Source organism: Lacerta agilis, chromosome 6, assembly GCF_009819535.1.
Source record: "Lacerta agilis isolate rLacAgi1 chromosome 6, rLacAgi1.pri, whole genome shotgun sequence".
Lineage (NCBI taxonomy): Eukaryota > Metazoa > Chordata > Lepidosauria > Squamata > Lacertidae > Lacerta > Lacerta agilis.
Genome location: NC_046317.1, coordinates 34,542,686 through 34,557,293, shown reverse-complemented (window position 1 = coordinate 34,557,293; position 14,608 = coordinate 34,542,686). Strand labels below are relative to the sequence as shown.

At 41.1% G+C, this 14,608-nt stretch overlaps 1 protein-coding gene across 1 annotated transcript in view; it reads left to right on the top strand.

The window, feature by feature from the left end:
• The window catches only part of CACHD1 (cache domain containing 1), a 132,478-nt gene that overhangs the window by 103,326 nt on the left and 14,544 nt on the right, over positions 1-14,608 (top strand). Inside the window, exons 14-20 of the mRNA XM_033151889.1 lie at positions 2,984-3,126; positions 3,942-4,123; positions 5,475-5,585; positions 10,567-10,689; positions 12,424-12,523; positions 12,672-12,788; positions 14,045-14,205. Of these exons, the coding sequence (XP_033007780.1) occupies positions 2,984-3,126; positions 3,942-4,123; positions 5,475-5,585; positions 10,567-10,689; positions 12,424-12,523; positions 12,672-12,788; positions 14,045-14,205 (937 nt within the window). The remainder of the gene's footprint in view (positions 1-2,983; positions 3,127-3,941; positions 4,124-5,474; positions 5,586-10,566; positions 10,690-12,423; positions 12,524-12,671; positions 12,789-14,044; positions 14,206-14,608) is intronic.

The window sequence follows — 14,608 nt, the reverse complement described above, 5'->3', positions numbered from 1 at the left end:
TAAGGTAAAATAGTTTTTTTAAAAAAAGGTAAAGGACCCCTGACAGTTAAGTCCAGTCGCGAACCACTCTGAGGTTGCGGCGCTCATCTCACTTTACTGGCCGAGGGAACCAACCTTTGTCCGCAGACAGTTTTTCCACGTCATGTGGCCAGCATGACTAAGCCACTTCTGGCGAAACCAGAGCAGCGCATGGAAACAATGTTTACCTTCCTGCCAGAGTGGTACCTATTTATCTACTTGCACTTGGACGTGCTTTCGAACTGCTAGGTTGGCAGGAGTTGAGACGGAGCAACGGGAGCTCACCCCGTTGCGGGGATTCGAACCGCTGACCTTCTGATCAGCAAGCCCTAGGCTCAGTGGTTTAGACCACAGCGCCACCCTCGTCTCTAAGCTAAAATAGTTATACGTTATCAAATCACCAGTCGGGAAAACCCTGCTTGATCCTTATCCAATCGTTATTTATATAAATAGCATCTAAGATGTCCATTTCATACGTTAGATAAGGAGAAGCTGAATAGTCTTGCAACTATTTTCTTTTTTGCCTTGGAGATTGCATGTTCAGTGAATGATTTCAAAAGACCCATTTTTTTGGTGTATGAAAATCCAAAGGAGTTATTTGCTTTACGTCCCAAGTCCTGGGGAATAATCCCAGCCCACACAGAGCAGTGCAAAAGGCCTCCAAAGGCTGATAGTTAAAACTCGAGGGAACTATGTGGTTCCATAGCACAGCTCAGGAGAACAAGGACCCCAATCACTCTGCTCATCTGACCAAGCTCTAGAACATCCTCCTGTTTAGCTGACCTAAAGCTTAGAAGGGAAATCTCATCATGTTTCGCATGCAGAAGGTCTCAGATTTAGTTCTGGCATCTACTCTGCCTGAAACTCTGTGGAACCACTGGTTTGATTCAGTATACAACAGCTTCCTGTCTTTCTAATTGTGTTTCACCCTTCCAGCTTTACTGTCTGATAACTCCTGATACTCTCTGTTTTCAGTGGTGTTGCCTGTCTCAGCCCAGCATAGGCTTTGGTACTCTTAACAGATAATAATAGAGCGAAAGACTGCATGTCTGCCCTTGCTGCTACTGCGGCGTGCTGCTTTCTTTCAGCTGTTCTCCGCGTTCTCCAAATCTAATGGGCCAGTCAGCACTGTGGTTAAATGCTACAAAGTGACGTGTCTTGAGATTGTCAGCTTCATTAAAAAAAAAAAAAACCTTGTGAAATAAGTGTACCAGAACCAGGTAGCTGCATAATTTACCTTTCGTCAGCAAGGCTGGGTATGGGTAGTGTTGTTACAGTTTTTCAAAGCTGAGCTTGATTCTCCTCGCTGTCAAATAAATCATTAGCAATAACGTGAAAACATTGAAGTTCTTGCCAGTCATGCTGTATCCTGTTGACTTTGGAATTATGCAGATTTTATTCCGAGCTATAAATATTTAATACCATCAATCCCTCTGAAAGAAGCCAGAAGTTAGAACTCTGGTGAGAATATACTTTGAAATATTTTTAATTGGTGAGTTCAGAGACTATAAAAACTGTATAAAACTTCTGAATGCAGTGGAGCATCTTTCTTTCTTTTTTGAAAAATACCTGTATAGTTTTGTGTATTAAAATAAAGCACGTTCATTTTAGAAATCTGCCTCAGGTTATATTGCAATAGAAAATGGAACTTAGAGAGAGGATAAACAATTATTTTCATGCAAAATACTTTTGACAATTTTATTTTGACATTAGTGTTCAGACCCAGCTCCTTGTGGAAACAGCTTTTCACTTCCTTATATGTTGTCCCCTAAAAATGAATATGTCCCATAAAGCTTCTACCACATTGTGCCCTCTGAGGAACGACCTTCTTCCCTGCCGTCTTTTGAATAAGACCAGACCAAGTGAAAGCAGGCAGTCTTGTAAGCTTCTTGATATCACACAGTTATAGAATTGTAGAATTGAAGAGTTGGAAAGGGACCCCAAGGGTCATCTAGTCCAACTCCCTACAATGCAGGAATCTCAGCTATAAAGCATCCATGGCAGATGGCCATCCAACCTCTGTCTAAATACCTCCAAGGAAGGAAGAAGTTAAGACACTTGTTTAAAAACTATTAGCAAAAGTAGTTTTATCGTCGTCGTCGTTGCTGCTGCTGCTTATTTAAAGATCTAGGAATAAATTTCACTCGGCTGATTGAAAAAATTGTGAGAAAAAAGAATCCTGAACAGTTTTAATTCATATTTTCCATCCGGTCATATTAACCCAAGTGTGTGCAATGCAAAACTAACACTGTTGAGTGCACGAGGACCCCTTCACACAAATTTTCTCACCCTAGGCAAGCTACTGTCTTCAGGTGGCCTGTGCAACCTTGACAGCTGCCTGAGGTGGTCTGTGAAGCCTGCTTTCACTCCAGATTAGATACACCAGGGCAAACATTGCTTATACACCTTTGGGCTGCAATCTGTATTCATGCTGACTCATGTGCACTCAGGCGGCTGGCTACCCGCTGTTGTCTTGCTGTGGGTGGAGACTCTGGGAAGTCCATATGGACTGACAGATGTGGACACAGCAAATGCAACTAGTCGCTGGGTGCCCCGAAACAGCAGACCCAAGTCTTTCTCACCCTTTCCTGTATGTACCCTTTAAGGTCCCAGGCACCAAGACCTTCTGCCTCTAGTAGCTGCTAGAAGTTCCGTTTCCCTGTGGCATCCTTCAAGCACAACAGGTGTTTCTCTCCTACATTTAAAGCTCCTTCCCTCCCTTTACAATTGAGGAAAGGGATGAAGGTAAAGCTTCAGTAGTGTACTGTTGCTGCAACAGTACCCCCTGGTGGCCACATACGCAGCAACACTGATGTTTGAAAAGCATCTCTTGGATTATTTTTGCGTTTTCATGTTGGGTTGCTCCAATACGTTACTAGCAACAGCATAACTGAGTTTTCCTATGGCTGTGTTTCGGGGGATATGTTCTGATGTTGTGTATATTGTATGTATGTTGCCTTTCCAGAAAGCCCTACGGTAATGCTGTCTGCTGGTAGCTTCTCTTCTCCATACGAGCATCTGAGCCAGCCTGAGACGAAGAGGATGGTGGAGCACTACACAGCATATCTTAGCGACAACACACGCCTCATTGCCAACCCTGGTCTGAAAGTACGTTGCTTCAAATGCCCTTCGTTTCTGGCTTTTTACCTTCTTTTGTTACCGTGATAAGTCTTGCTGAAACATTTAGTTGAGTATCCTTGGCTCCAGATTTTCAAGAAGCATCTGGGTTCTTGCTTTCTCTGGTGGAGTATTTGGCTGCATCCCTTGGTTTTCTGCTAGATCAAATAGATGGTTTGGTTGCAATTTTTGCACTTTTCTCAGTGCCAGGAGTACTTTGTACTTAGCAACACAAGGAGTGAATTAACTTGGCACATGAGGACTAAGAATGATTCTTTGCCCGGGCTGGAAAGAAGAATGTTAACTGGGTTAATACACACACACACTCTCTCTCTCTCTCTCTCTCTCTCTCTCTCTCTCTCTCTCTCTCTTCTCAGCTACTTGGACTCAAAAGTAGATTCCCAAAGATAGTAAGATAATGCTGTGTAACCATTTTAAGAGTCCTCAAGTAAAATAAACAGTAGAAAGGTTTGTTGGATCACATGGATGTGACTGGTATCATATCAGTGTTACAACACCAGGAACGGAGAACACTCTTTGTATTTGGGAGCATGGAATATAAAGCTGGGGACAGTATTTAGATCTACCCAGAGTAAAACATAAAATACAAAAATGCTAAGCATTTCCCTAGTATATTTGTTTTTCATTTCTTGAAATTTGCTGGGTCCATCTGGTGTGAGAAGATTTTAAAGAAGTAATTGGGTTTAGATTATCTCTGATGAGTCTTTAGGAAACCCTGCAAGCAGCTTATTATCTTTTCAGGCAAGTCTTAAAAGAACCCTGCTAGGTCTGCCTTTGTTTTGCAGTTCTCTGTCAGAAATGAAGTAATGGCTACCAGTCACGTCACAGATGAATGGATGACACAAATGGAAATGAGTAGCTTGAACAGTTACATTGTCCGCCGTTACATAGCAACGCCCAATGGGGTGCTCAGAATTTATCCTGGTTCCCTCATGGACAAAGCATTTGATCCCACTAGGAGACAATGGTGAGTTTTAGGATCCCATTATGAAAGGTTTAAGAAAGCCTTCTAGGTTGATAATTTTGTGTGTGAGAGAGAGAATTCGTTAAAAAGTCTTCGTTGACTAAACAGGCAGAATTTTTCTCTAGTGAAATAGTATACAGTGATGAATTCAGTACTTTAAATCTGTAGTGGATATTGCACTGGGTGCTTGCTTTTTAGCTTCTTTTTCTTGCCCTTCTGTGCAGCAGTGAATAATGAACGCATCTACATATGGTAACTAAAATCCACCTTCCTCATAAAATCCCTTCCAAGCTTATCTCGTGAGGTTCTCATTATGAATTTCATATTCTTGTGGCAATCTTGAATCTCACTGTTGCATACAGCAATTCCCCACCCCACCCCTCCCCGGTTCTGGAGATTTCTTATGCTCTTAATTCCACACATAAGATTACGCTAGTTTTAACAGTAGTCTATTAATTATGCACAAGCATGGTTTAAGAAAATTGTTTGTATACACAGTAAATGTGATAATAAACATGAGGGAACTCCTGAGAGTGTAACATTCCATATGCTCTGTTGAAATAAGCCATCCAGGTGGGGGTTGCAAATCAAGCCAGAAACTAGTTTATATACCAAATGCAGGGTTTCCCCCTCAAGCTATTCACACTGTCAGTCACTTCTGTCAAGTCTACTGGCACAGTTCTCTCTCTCTCATCTGCTCAATGAGTAAAGTACAGGAGAAATAAGATAACCATTTTTCAGCTATCCTGTTATTCTACATCTCAAATGTTTGCATTCTCCCCCTCCCCAACAAGAGTCTGTCTTAAGAAGCTTGTTACAGTAACCTTGTTTTAATTAGCTGAATAGTCCTGCAGTATATTTCTCAACCAAGCAGCAGGCCCGAAGGGGCTGTCCCTGCAGCAGCAAGAAATATCACAGGAAGTAAAACCTGCAGATACCTCCAGAAAGGTTTATTTAATCAGCAAATACCCTTCATGTTTTGAGTGCAGAAGTTCATCAAGGGCAAATCTCTGAAACAATAACATACATCACCCGTTGCATTTATTTTATTTCTGGAATTTATTTCCTATCGTTCTCAAGTATAATCAGTGTACTTATTAACACATGCAAAACCTTAAAAAAAAGTAACTGGAAGTTACCCTTTAAAAAAAATGTTGATAGAGTTTAGGCACATTGGCTCCCAAAAGCATAAGCAAGCTAAATTCCCTTTGCACAGAGTTCCAAGTGTGCATGTGTTTTGGCAAAGTTCATGTTCCATGTGTTTTGCAAACTTTTTTTTTTTTTTGCAGCATTCATTGTTGCCATGCAGAGTTATTTTATTACTTTACAAGATGCTTATTTTCCTTTCTCTTAGGTACCTCCATGCTGTGGCAAATCCAGGATTAATTACTTTCACTGGTCCCTACTTAGATGTTGGAGGAGCTGGCTATGTGGTTACCATCAGTCATACGGTTCATTCCTCAAGGTAGATTTGTTTTTGGTAGTGACCAACTGCCTTGAGCCACAATTAAAATTGGCTAATATTTTGTGTAAGAATCTGCTCAGATTCGACTTCCTGGAGGAGTAGCTATGTATCCAAGCTCTAGTTCAAGGGAACTAAACCCTGTTGCTACTTCTGTGGCATGGATGCTTCTTCCATGTGGTTAGTATTCCATGTTGCAGCGGTTGGGTGACAGGCTAGTGTGTTATTGTGGACAGAGTGTTACGCTTTGGTCATGCAGCCATGCTGTTCACAAAGTCCAGATGAAATTTTACCCAAGAATTATTTTAAGAACTCACATGTGAAACTGCTGATCTTCTAACAAAGCTATGTAACTTGAGCCTAAAATCAGTCTCCATACCTGAGGATAGGATAGTGGGCAAAGTAACATTTTTTTAAGGGATCTAAAGAGGATCTGGAAAATTATAGTTACAGGTGGGTAGCCGTGTTGGTCTGCCATAGTCGAAACAAAATAGAAAATTCTTTCCAGTAGCACCTTAGAGACCAACTGAGTTTGTTCTTGGTATGAGCTTTCGTGTGCATGCACACTTCTTCAGATGGAAAATTATAGGTTGGTTAGCTGTGGAAAGCATTATTAAACATTGAATTAACAAGCATATAGGAGAATAATCTTGCTGAAGCAGATCCAGGATTGCTTGTGTGAAGGTAAGCCCGGTCTCACTAACCTAGAAATAAGAGGAAATAGGAGCCAACTCCTAAGGACTGAAGTCCCCCCATAAATTATTGGAGGGGGGCAGCCCCCACAAAGTTGATGGGTATTGCCATTCAAATGGTGCGTATGTGTGTGCCACATCTTGTGACTGATTATGCGGGGCAGGGCTTACCTCAACCCCCCCCCCCAATATTTTATTCAAGTTGGCACCCCTGCTTATAAATCATAAACTAGTTCAGAAACAGGAAGCAGAGAATAGGAATAAATGGACAGCTCTCCCAATGGAAAGGGTGTAAAAAATATCAAAGATCAAAATGGGATATGCTTTTCATGTGTCCACAAATGATATGGGCTTAGGGGGCAGCAGTAAAGGATATATTGAAGCTTTTACTGATTTTATTCTCATATATTTTACTCCCCCTTGAAATGTTTTTCAAAAAAGTGTGGATTATAAATGCGTACATAAACAAACAAAATATATAGTACAGGTGGGGAAATGGTACCAGATGTCTGAGAACAGGGAGGTGGTTCCCCCCCCCCCCCGCACCTTCTAAATATTATTGTGAAAAATATGCCAGTATAGGCTCTTGGAGACTGTGTTTTATAGCCCTTTGATGTGTCAGTTGCTAAGGCAACAATATGTAGTCTTGAGCTGAGGAGCAAAATAGGGGTATCAGCAGACCTCCACATATGGGCAAGATGTTATCATTTATTCACAGCGGCTCTTACTACTTCTGCATCTTTTAAGCTTTAACATACACAACACATACCAAATAACCATACTGTCTCCAGTTTAAATCACCATGATTGTGCCCAGCTAATGTAAGGCCGTCCTCAAAATTTTATTTTTCTTGTGTTAGAGGGTTTTTGTTCTGATAATGTAAGATTCCCCAGCTTCCATGAAAAAAAAGGGGGGGAACCCACTTCCTCATTGTCGGGGTAGGGGTAATATTGAAAAACAGAATAATTGACACATTGGATGAAGAGATTGAGAGGGCAGATTGGCAGTATTTAATTCAGGTAATTGAATGCTAAAAGATGCACTGAATTAACCTAGGGCAGTTCCACACAATCAGGGTTTTTTTTAGGAGTGGTGGAGGTGCTTAGCACAATGTTTTGTTTATTATTTGAAATCTATGGTTCGCATTATGCATTTCTGCTGGGAAGTTACGGGACTTGCACTACATTTGGCTGGTCAGTGCTTCTCAGACTACTGGGAAGTAGACCTGATCCTGGGCTAGAATTTGAGACCCATTTCTCTCCCCCCCCCCCCAATTTGTCACATGGAAAGGGATAATGGGAGAGCCCGTTTGGCATCATGGTTAGAATCTCAGACTGGGATGATCCCCACTTAACTCCCTGGTTCACCTTGGACCAGTCACTATTTCTCATCCTGTTTTGACTTCTGAATACAGTATGGTTTTGTTCTGTATATTTTTTGTGTGTGTTTGCTCTGAAACTCAACAAAAATTACATTAAAAAAACTTATTTCTCACCCTAGCTTAACCTCCTAGGAGTGGCAACTTAAAAACCCAGCACATTAATTGTGGCATAAACTTTCATGGGTTTGGAGACCACTTCATCAGATGCATGGAGTGTGATCATCAGCTGGCAGATATGTATCCATGTGATTGTAGAGCAGGGGGACGGGAGGGTAAATAACAAGATCGTAAGTAAACGTCGCACACAAAGTGCAGACAGTAACAGTTGCCTTAAAGCTTAAGCCCACAGGGTTATTAAGAGGATAAAATGGGGGTGGGGAACCACACATACCACCTTGAGTTCAATGGAGGAAAGATGGGTTATAAATGCTGCAACACTGCAGCACTGTCACTTGGGCAGTTGGTACTGCTGAAGTGGGAAGGAACTGAGAAGACTAGCCTGTGATCCTGATTCTCCAGGATCTTTAGGTCTTATTCTGTCCATCCTGGACCCATGGTGGAGTGTTCCTATAACTGTTTTTTAAAAGCTGGCTGGAATGAACAGCAGCACAATCTGCATAGGATGGCGTGCCCACCAGATCCAGAAAGATGCTGGTTGTGCCTAAAACAGGTGGGAATCTTTGCAACCAACAGAGGGCCAAGAAACCGAAATGTATATTCAGTTGGCAGTGTAACAAATCCCCCGTGGATATGAATTTCATATTCCCGGCGTGCCTCATCTAGAGGTTCATGCTTAACACAGAGATCAAGAGGTCACAGATGGAGTGGTCCCTTTGGGAGAAATGTTTGTCCATTGACAAGCTGCTTCTTTCCATACTAATTTTGCCGTGCGGCTCTATTATCCACTTCAAAGGCTACTTGGTTTCATTCAGGGCCAGATCATTTGATGCACAGTATTACACGCAAGTTTACACTATAGCTTGAAACCTGCTTACATTGAAGTGTTCTGACTTAACTGGCTTGTGGATAAATTATACTTTCTGAAAGGATTAGTTTGTGGTAAAGGGGCTAATTTCATGGATTTTTAACAATAAACGATGAAGTAACTGTTGCATCCCAGCCCTTATTAATCATACAATTTCTACTACAAGAGGGGGGGGGAGTATTTTCATAAAACAAATTTATCCACAAAGCAGTTAAGTCGGAACACTTCAATGTAAGCTGATTTATTTTAGGCTGAAGTCCAAGTTTTCTTACCTAGATCGTGGGTCATGCTGTGTCCATATTCATTTTAAACCCAAACCTTTCAAATGGGAATTAGAAGAAAAGTCTAATGGGGGGGGGGATGACCTTTCAGCTTCTTGGAATTTTAACATCTTTACAGGGAATTCATATTCCCTTTCTCATGATGGAAGGATAAGTGAAGAGCTGTGAAGAATTTTAATAAGCTGAAGGTCTGAAGGCCACGCAGTTCCCCAGAAGCTGAAAGGAATCTGATCCTTTAAACAGCATCCATCCACAGAAGGCAGAAGTATTTCTGTAGCTGCTGTAATGCTTCAGGGGACCTGCAGGCCTATGATGAGCCAAGGGATTTGTTGCTGGTTTTTTGTTTACCATTCAGGATTTTTAAAAAGTTGATCTAGCACTGCTGTATTTTAATGAAAACCATCACTGATATTTTTAAAAAGACCAAAAAAATTATGACTGATTGTTATGTGTCCTTGCTACTTTTAATGTAGTGGCTCCGCTGTGCTTCCATAAGGAGAATGTTTTGGTAAAAATTATATTTTGAAACAAAACAGCATGTTATGAACAATTGGTGTGTGAGTTTCAGATGCAAAGAATGCTGAAATGATCCAGTTCATTGTATACTGCCAAAGAATACAAACTAAACTGTGGTTCAAATTTTGAGTGTTACTGCCTCACCCTCTGGACTTAGCTGCCAGATAGATACAAAATTGTGTTTCCTCTTTTAACGTTTAGGCATGGCCCATTCTCACAAGAATTTTCATTAAGTTAATTGCACCTGGATCGCTTTCCTAATTCCTTGTCCTGTAAGAGCGGAAGTGTTTTAAACATTCATGCAGTTCAACAATCAGAATATTCTGGAAAGTTCCATTAAGAGACATAACAGCTTACTCGCCTACTTACTTGACTTGCATTTTATCTACTTTTATATTTATCAATGATATGAAAGATTCTGAGTTACAGTAGTCATGATTTGCAGGAATCTTAATCCAGCTTTATGAATGTGGAACTCAACAGTATGATCTGTTAAGGTGCTGAACATCACAATGAAAATTGTGTCATGCTTTACTTTTGGTCATTTATTACTCTGCTCTTACACTGTCCAAGCATATTGTAGGATGGAAGTGATAGGAGGTGCAAAATTTCAACTTGCTAAAGTATTTTAAAAGTCAGGTATGGACCAGTGAGAGTAAAATTCTTTACCACCACATGTGTGTTTACCTGAGATATGTATGTTAGTTGCTCTATCTGTTACCGTATTTTCCGGCGTATAAGACAACTGGGCGTATAAGATGACCCCCAACTTTTCCAGTTAAAATATAGAATTTGATATATACTCGACCGCAGATTCTCCACCCGGCGTATAAGACGACCCCTGACTTTTGAGAAGATTTTCTTGGATTAAAAAGTAGTCTTATACGCCAGAATATACAGTAAGTCTTTTACCTAACTCTGAGGGGGGAATTGGTTGTCTCTGTGATCTAGGGAGAGGACATTATCGTGGTTTATGAGCTCATGCAGCAGGCTGATTCTTCGCTGATTAAAAATCCATAGTCTGCTTTTCATTTGACACTTCCATAACCACTATAAAATATAAAATATTTTGCTTATTTTTTTGATAGCATGTCTCTCAAGACCTGTCCACTCCTCTTTATTGTTGTAGTTCACAAAAGTCTTCAGGCCATTCGGTTGCTGTGATGGGCATTGATTTCACTCTGAGGTATTTCTACAAGGTTCTAATGGAGCTGCTACCTGTTTGTAACCAAGATGAAGGGAATAAAATAAGGTAAATGTGTGTTAGTTGCATATTTTACATTTTTTTACTTGTTGTAGAATTCTGTTCAATAAAGTCTCTCACACAACACTTAAAAAAAAACAACACATTGCGTTGCAACCAAAATTCATTATCCTTGTCAAATCTGTTGAAACCTAGAAGCAGAACCATGTTGAATTTGTGAAGCTCTTAACTGCTGAATTGCCAAAAAAGTAACGATTTTAGTCTGCAGTAGCATGAAGATAGAATGCAGAGCACCACAGAGATTAACTGGTTAACAGTGACAAGTGCTTTCATAAACCACTAACTTCGTTATCTAATATATGACATTAAACTGTCTTCAAACAGCCTAATATTGTTGGCCTGTGCCAAAGATGTTAACCCTTGTCTCTTAAGTTTGGACAAAACAGGAAAAAACTAGTTAATTGGAGATTTCCTGGTTTGTTTCTTAAGTCAACATGTGATCACCCAAACACTATCCTGTTTTTTTTTGGCTGCTGTCTTAGATTATGCTAAGTTAAGTATCCAAACACGGGGTCTCTCCATCAGAGAAATTGTGTTTGGACAATTGTACCTGCTTAATAAACAGAGATAGGAACGAGCCTTTTGTGCTCCTACCCAGCTTCTTTGCTGCTCCTTTCATGTGAGCCAGCAAAAAAGGCAGGAAGACTTCAATTAACAGCAGTTTCCTGTTTCATCCGTAATGAGGAATTAAAACAGGGTATTAAGCCACCTCATGAGAAGAGAAGACTCCCTGGAAAAGACCCTGATGTTGGGAAAGATGGAGGGCGCAAGGAGAAGGGGACGACAGAGGATGAGATGGCTGGACAGTGTTCTCGAAGCTACTAACATGAGTTTGGCCAAACTGCGAGAGGCAGTGAAGGATAGGCGTGCCTGGCGTGCTCTGGTCCATGGGGTCACGAAGAGTCGGACACGACTGAACGACTGAACAACAACAACATTAAGCCAAATCATAGCTTAATATCCTGGCATGTTCTGAAGCTGTTAACTATGGTTTATCTCTTTGGATGAAACAGAAGACTATACCTGATAGAAGATTTCCTGAGTTGTTCATTCCCTTGCACAAAGGTGGGGCAAAAGGGTTGTGTGCACACCCAGGAGGCTCAGTCATATTTTGACTTGTTCTCTACTCCTGCCTTCTGGTTTGCTCTCCAATCCTGATTACTTCTTGGTCTTGACTCCTGACATTTTCTCCAACACTGCTCTCTGGTTGCCCATGGATTCTGATTACCTTTGGGTCCTGGCTACTGGCTCTTAAATACCTTCAGAATGGTACCTCAAAAGTCTAAAAAAGCAGAGTTCTTGAAAATTAAAAACTCTGTACCATTATAACCCAAACACCAGCGAAAAGTAGATTTTTTGTGACCAGTATGTTATGAAAGTTAAGCTCATTTTCATGTATTTGTTTATTTTGCTTGTGTTAGTTGTGGTGATGGGCGAGAAGCAGTGTAGGGCACTGAATTTCCAATGGCTTCAGAAACTTCGCTACCATTCAGCTGCATATATTTCGCGACAGATTTTCATGATTTTCAGACACGCAAGACTACAAAGTCTCTGCTTCAGTGAACAAACGGAAATGTGCAGCATGCACCTCGCACCAAAGTCTGTGATTTGTATTTGTCTCCACAGCTGTTTCTGCAGAATTGCTCTCAACATACAACATGTTAAATGTACTTTTATAGGTATTCTGACCTAGGTTTTGTTTTATTGTACCCTGTTGGGCAGGTGCTTTATTATGGAGGACAGAGGATATCTTGTGGCACACCCTACTCTTATTGACCCCAAAGGCCATGCTCCAGTAGAACAACAACACATTACACACAAGGTTTGGCTAGGTCATTGTACTTATCTCTATCAATCTATCATCTATCTATCTATCTATCTATCGTTAGAGATATATAAATGTTAATTTACCCGTTGCTGTTGCTTTGTATAATAAAATAAAAGTTAAAATCCTTACCTTTTATTTGCAGGAACCTCTGGTGGCAAATGATATTCTCAACCACCCAAACTTTGTGAAGAAAAACCTTTGTAACAGTTTCAGTGACAGAACAGTCCAGAGGTTTTATAAATTTAATACCAGCCTGACGGTATGTGTGGCGTGTGGGAGGGGAGATGTATGTGTGTTTTTGTTTGGCTGTTTGTTTTCTTGCAGCTGGATATATGAAAAATAGTAAAATACCATGAGTGGAATTCAATACCACACTACTGTGACAGTTCCATTGGCACAAGTGTTTCTACTTGTCCAAAGGAGTGATCTCCCCTATCATCCCCCCGTGTGCTGTTCTGTTCCAACCAATTTGGGGATGCTAGGAGTGGGGGGGATATTGTAACTTTACAGTAGCTTCACATAAACTTGAAACACAAAAATAGAACAGAGGAGGCTGGTCACCCAGGAACAGTACCTTTTTGTGTGTACTCTAAATTCCAAAGCTGTCTCTCCTCCCGCACACCCTCATATTCATTATCTTCCTATAATTCCTGTCCATAACCTCTGCTAGCCAATCACAGTTGTGAATAGCACAGTCAGTCACAAGCATCACTGTGGCTAGCAGGTCCTACCCATCATCCTTGTCTTCCTAAGTTGGCAAGGGCAGGGTTGAACTTACAGTAAGGAGTCTCTCAGCCTAACCTCCCTCTCAGGGTTGAGTTCAGTTAGATTCATGGCTTAAGCGTCCACAGTAACTTTGCAAGGAAGCAGGTTGAGGAGAAAACCAGACCAAACTGGTCCAGCCTCTGGTGCCCCCCTAGGTCACCCCTCCAGGTCCAGCCACCATTGAACCCAGCTCTCAAAAAGAAAACTACATTATTTGGTTTTGCTTATAATAACCCTTTTTTAAATGATTAAAATGAATGGTGGGTTCTGATAACTAGTTTGGTGCTGAGCGGATACATTTAAATCCTTCATGATAACTGAGGAAATAGTATAAACTGAGTTCACGGGGGGCGGAGGATCAACTTAGGGTTAAAATGAATACCCAGGAAACAAAGATTTTGATATTGCGGATTCTGTTTCCACCTCCTGTTTAACCTTTCTATAAGAAGTAAAGGAAGACACTCCTGGTGTCTTCTTTACTAACCGGTGCTATATTGGTGAGTGAGGAAATCTTCAAGAAGTGCATCCCTTAACAAGCCCTCTGTGGCATGTGAAGGGGGCTTTGTGTGTCGGTAGCACTTTCCCTGTGCCGGTAACAAGAACTACGCAACCCTAAGTAGAGGGAACCCCGTAGGTTTACATTGCAGGGTGACTTTTTTGTTTCAGAAACATTTGTGGTAGTAGCAACACTTCACCTCACCAGGAGACGTGTTCCCTGCCATATGTCTGATGTGTTTTCCTCTCCTCTAGGGTGATCTGACAAATCTCGTGCACGGCAGCCACTGTTCCAAATACAGGCTGACAAGAATACCTGGAACCAATGCCTTTGTTGGAATCGTAAATGAAACGTGTGACTCGCTTGCCTTCTGCGCATGCAGTATGGTAGATAGGCTCTGTTTGAACTGTCACAGGTAAGAGAATTTTTTTTTTAACATGCGCTGTAGCGATTGGATTGGATTTATCTAAAGTGGAGGCCTTCTGGAACATCAGCTAATGAGCATTTTTTTAAAAAAGTCGTTGAATGAAGCATGTGTGAATTGCAGAGGAGTATTTTAAATCTTGTTTATGTAAAAAGCTTTGCACACTTTTTTATTTTTGTGCACTGTAATATTTCAAGTGCCTCATGTTTGAGGCATCTGTTGAAACACAAGCGAAAGCATCCCTGGATACCTGGTCGCTGTGTCTCCCTCTTCCTTCCAGAGTAGCAGTGGCTGCTATTCCCTTTAACTATGTATGTAAGAAATGATGGCACCTCTACTGTTACACCTGCCTGAGCATCGAAAGCTGCAGCCTAGTCATATTGACTGTGGAGAT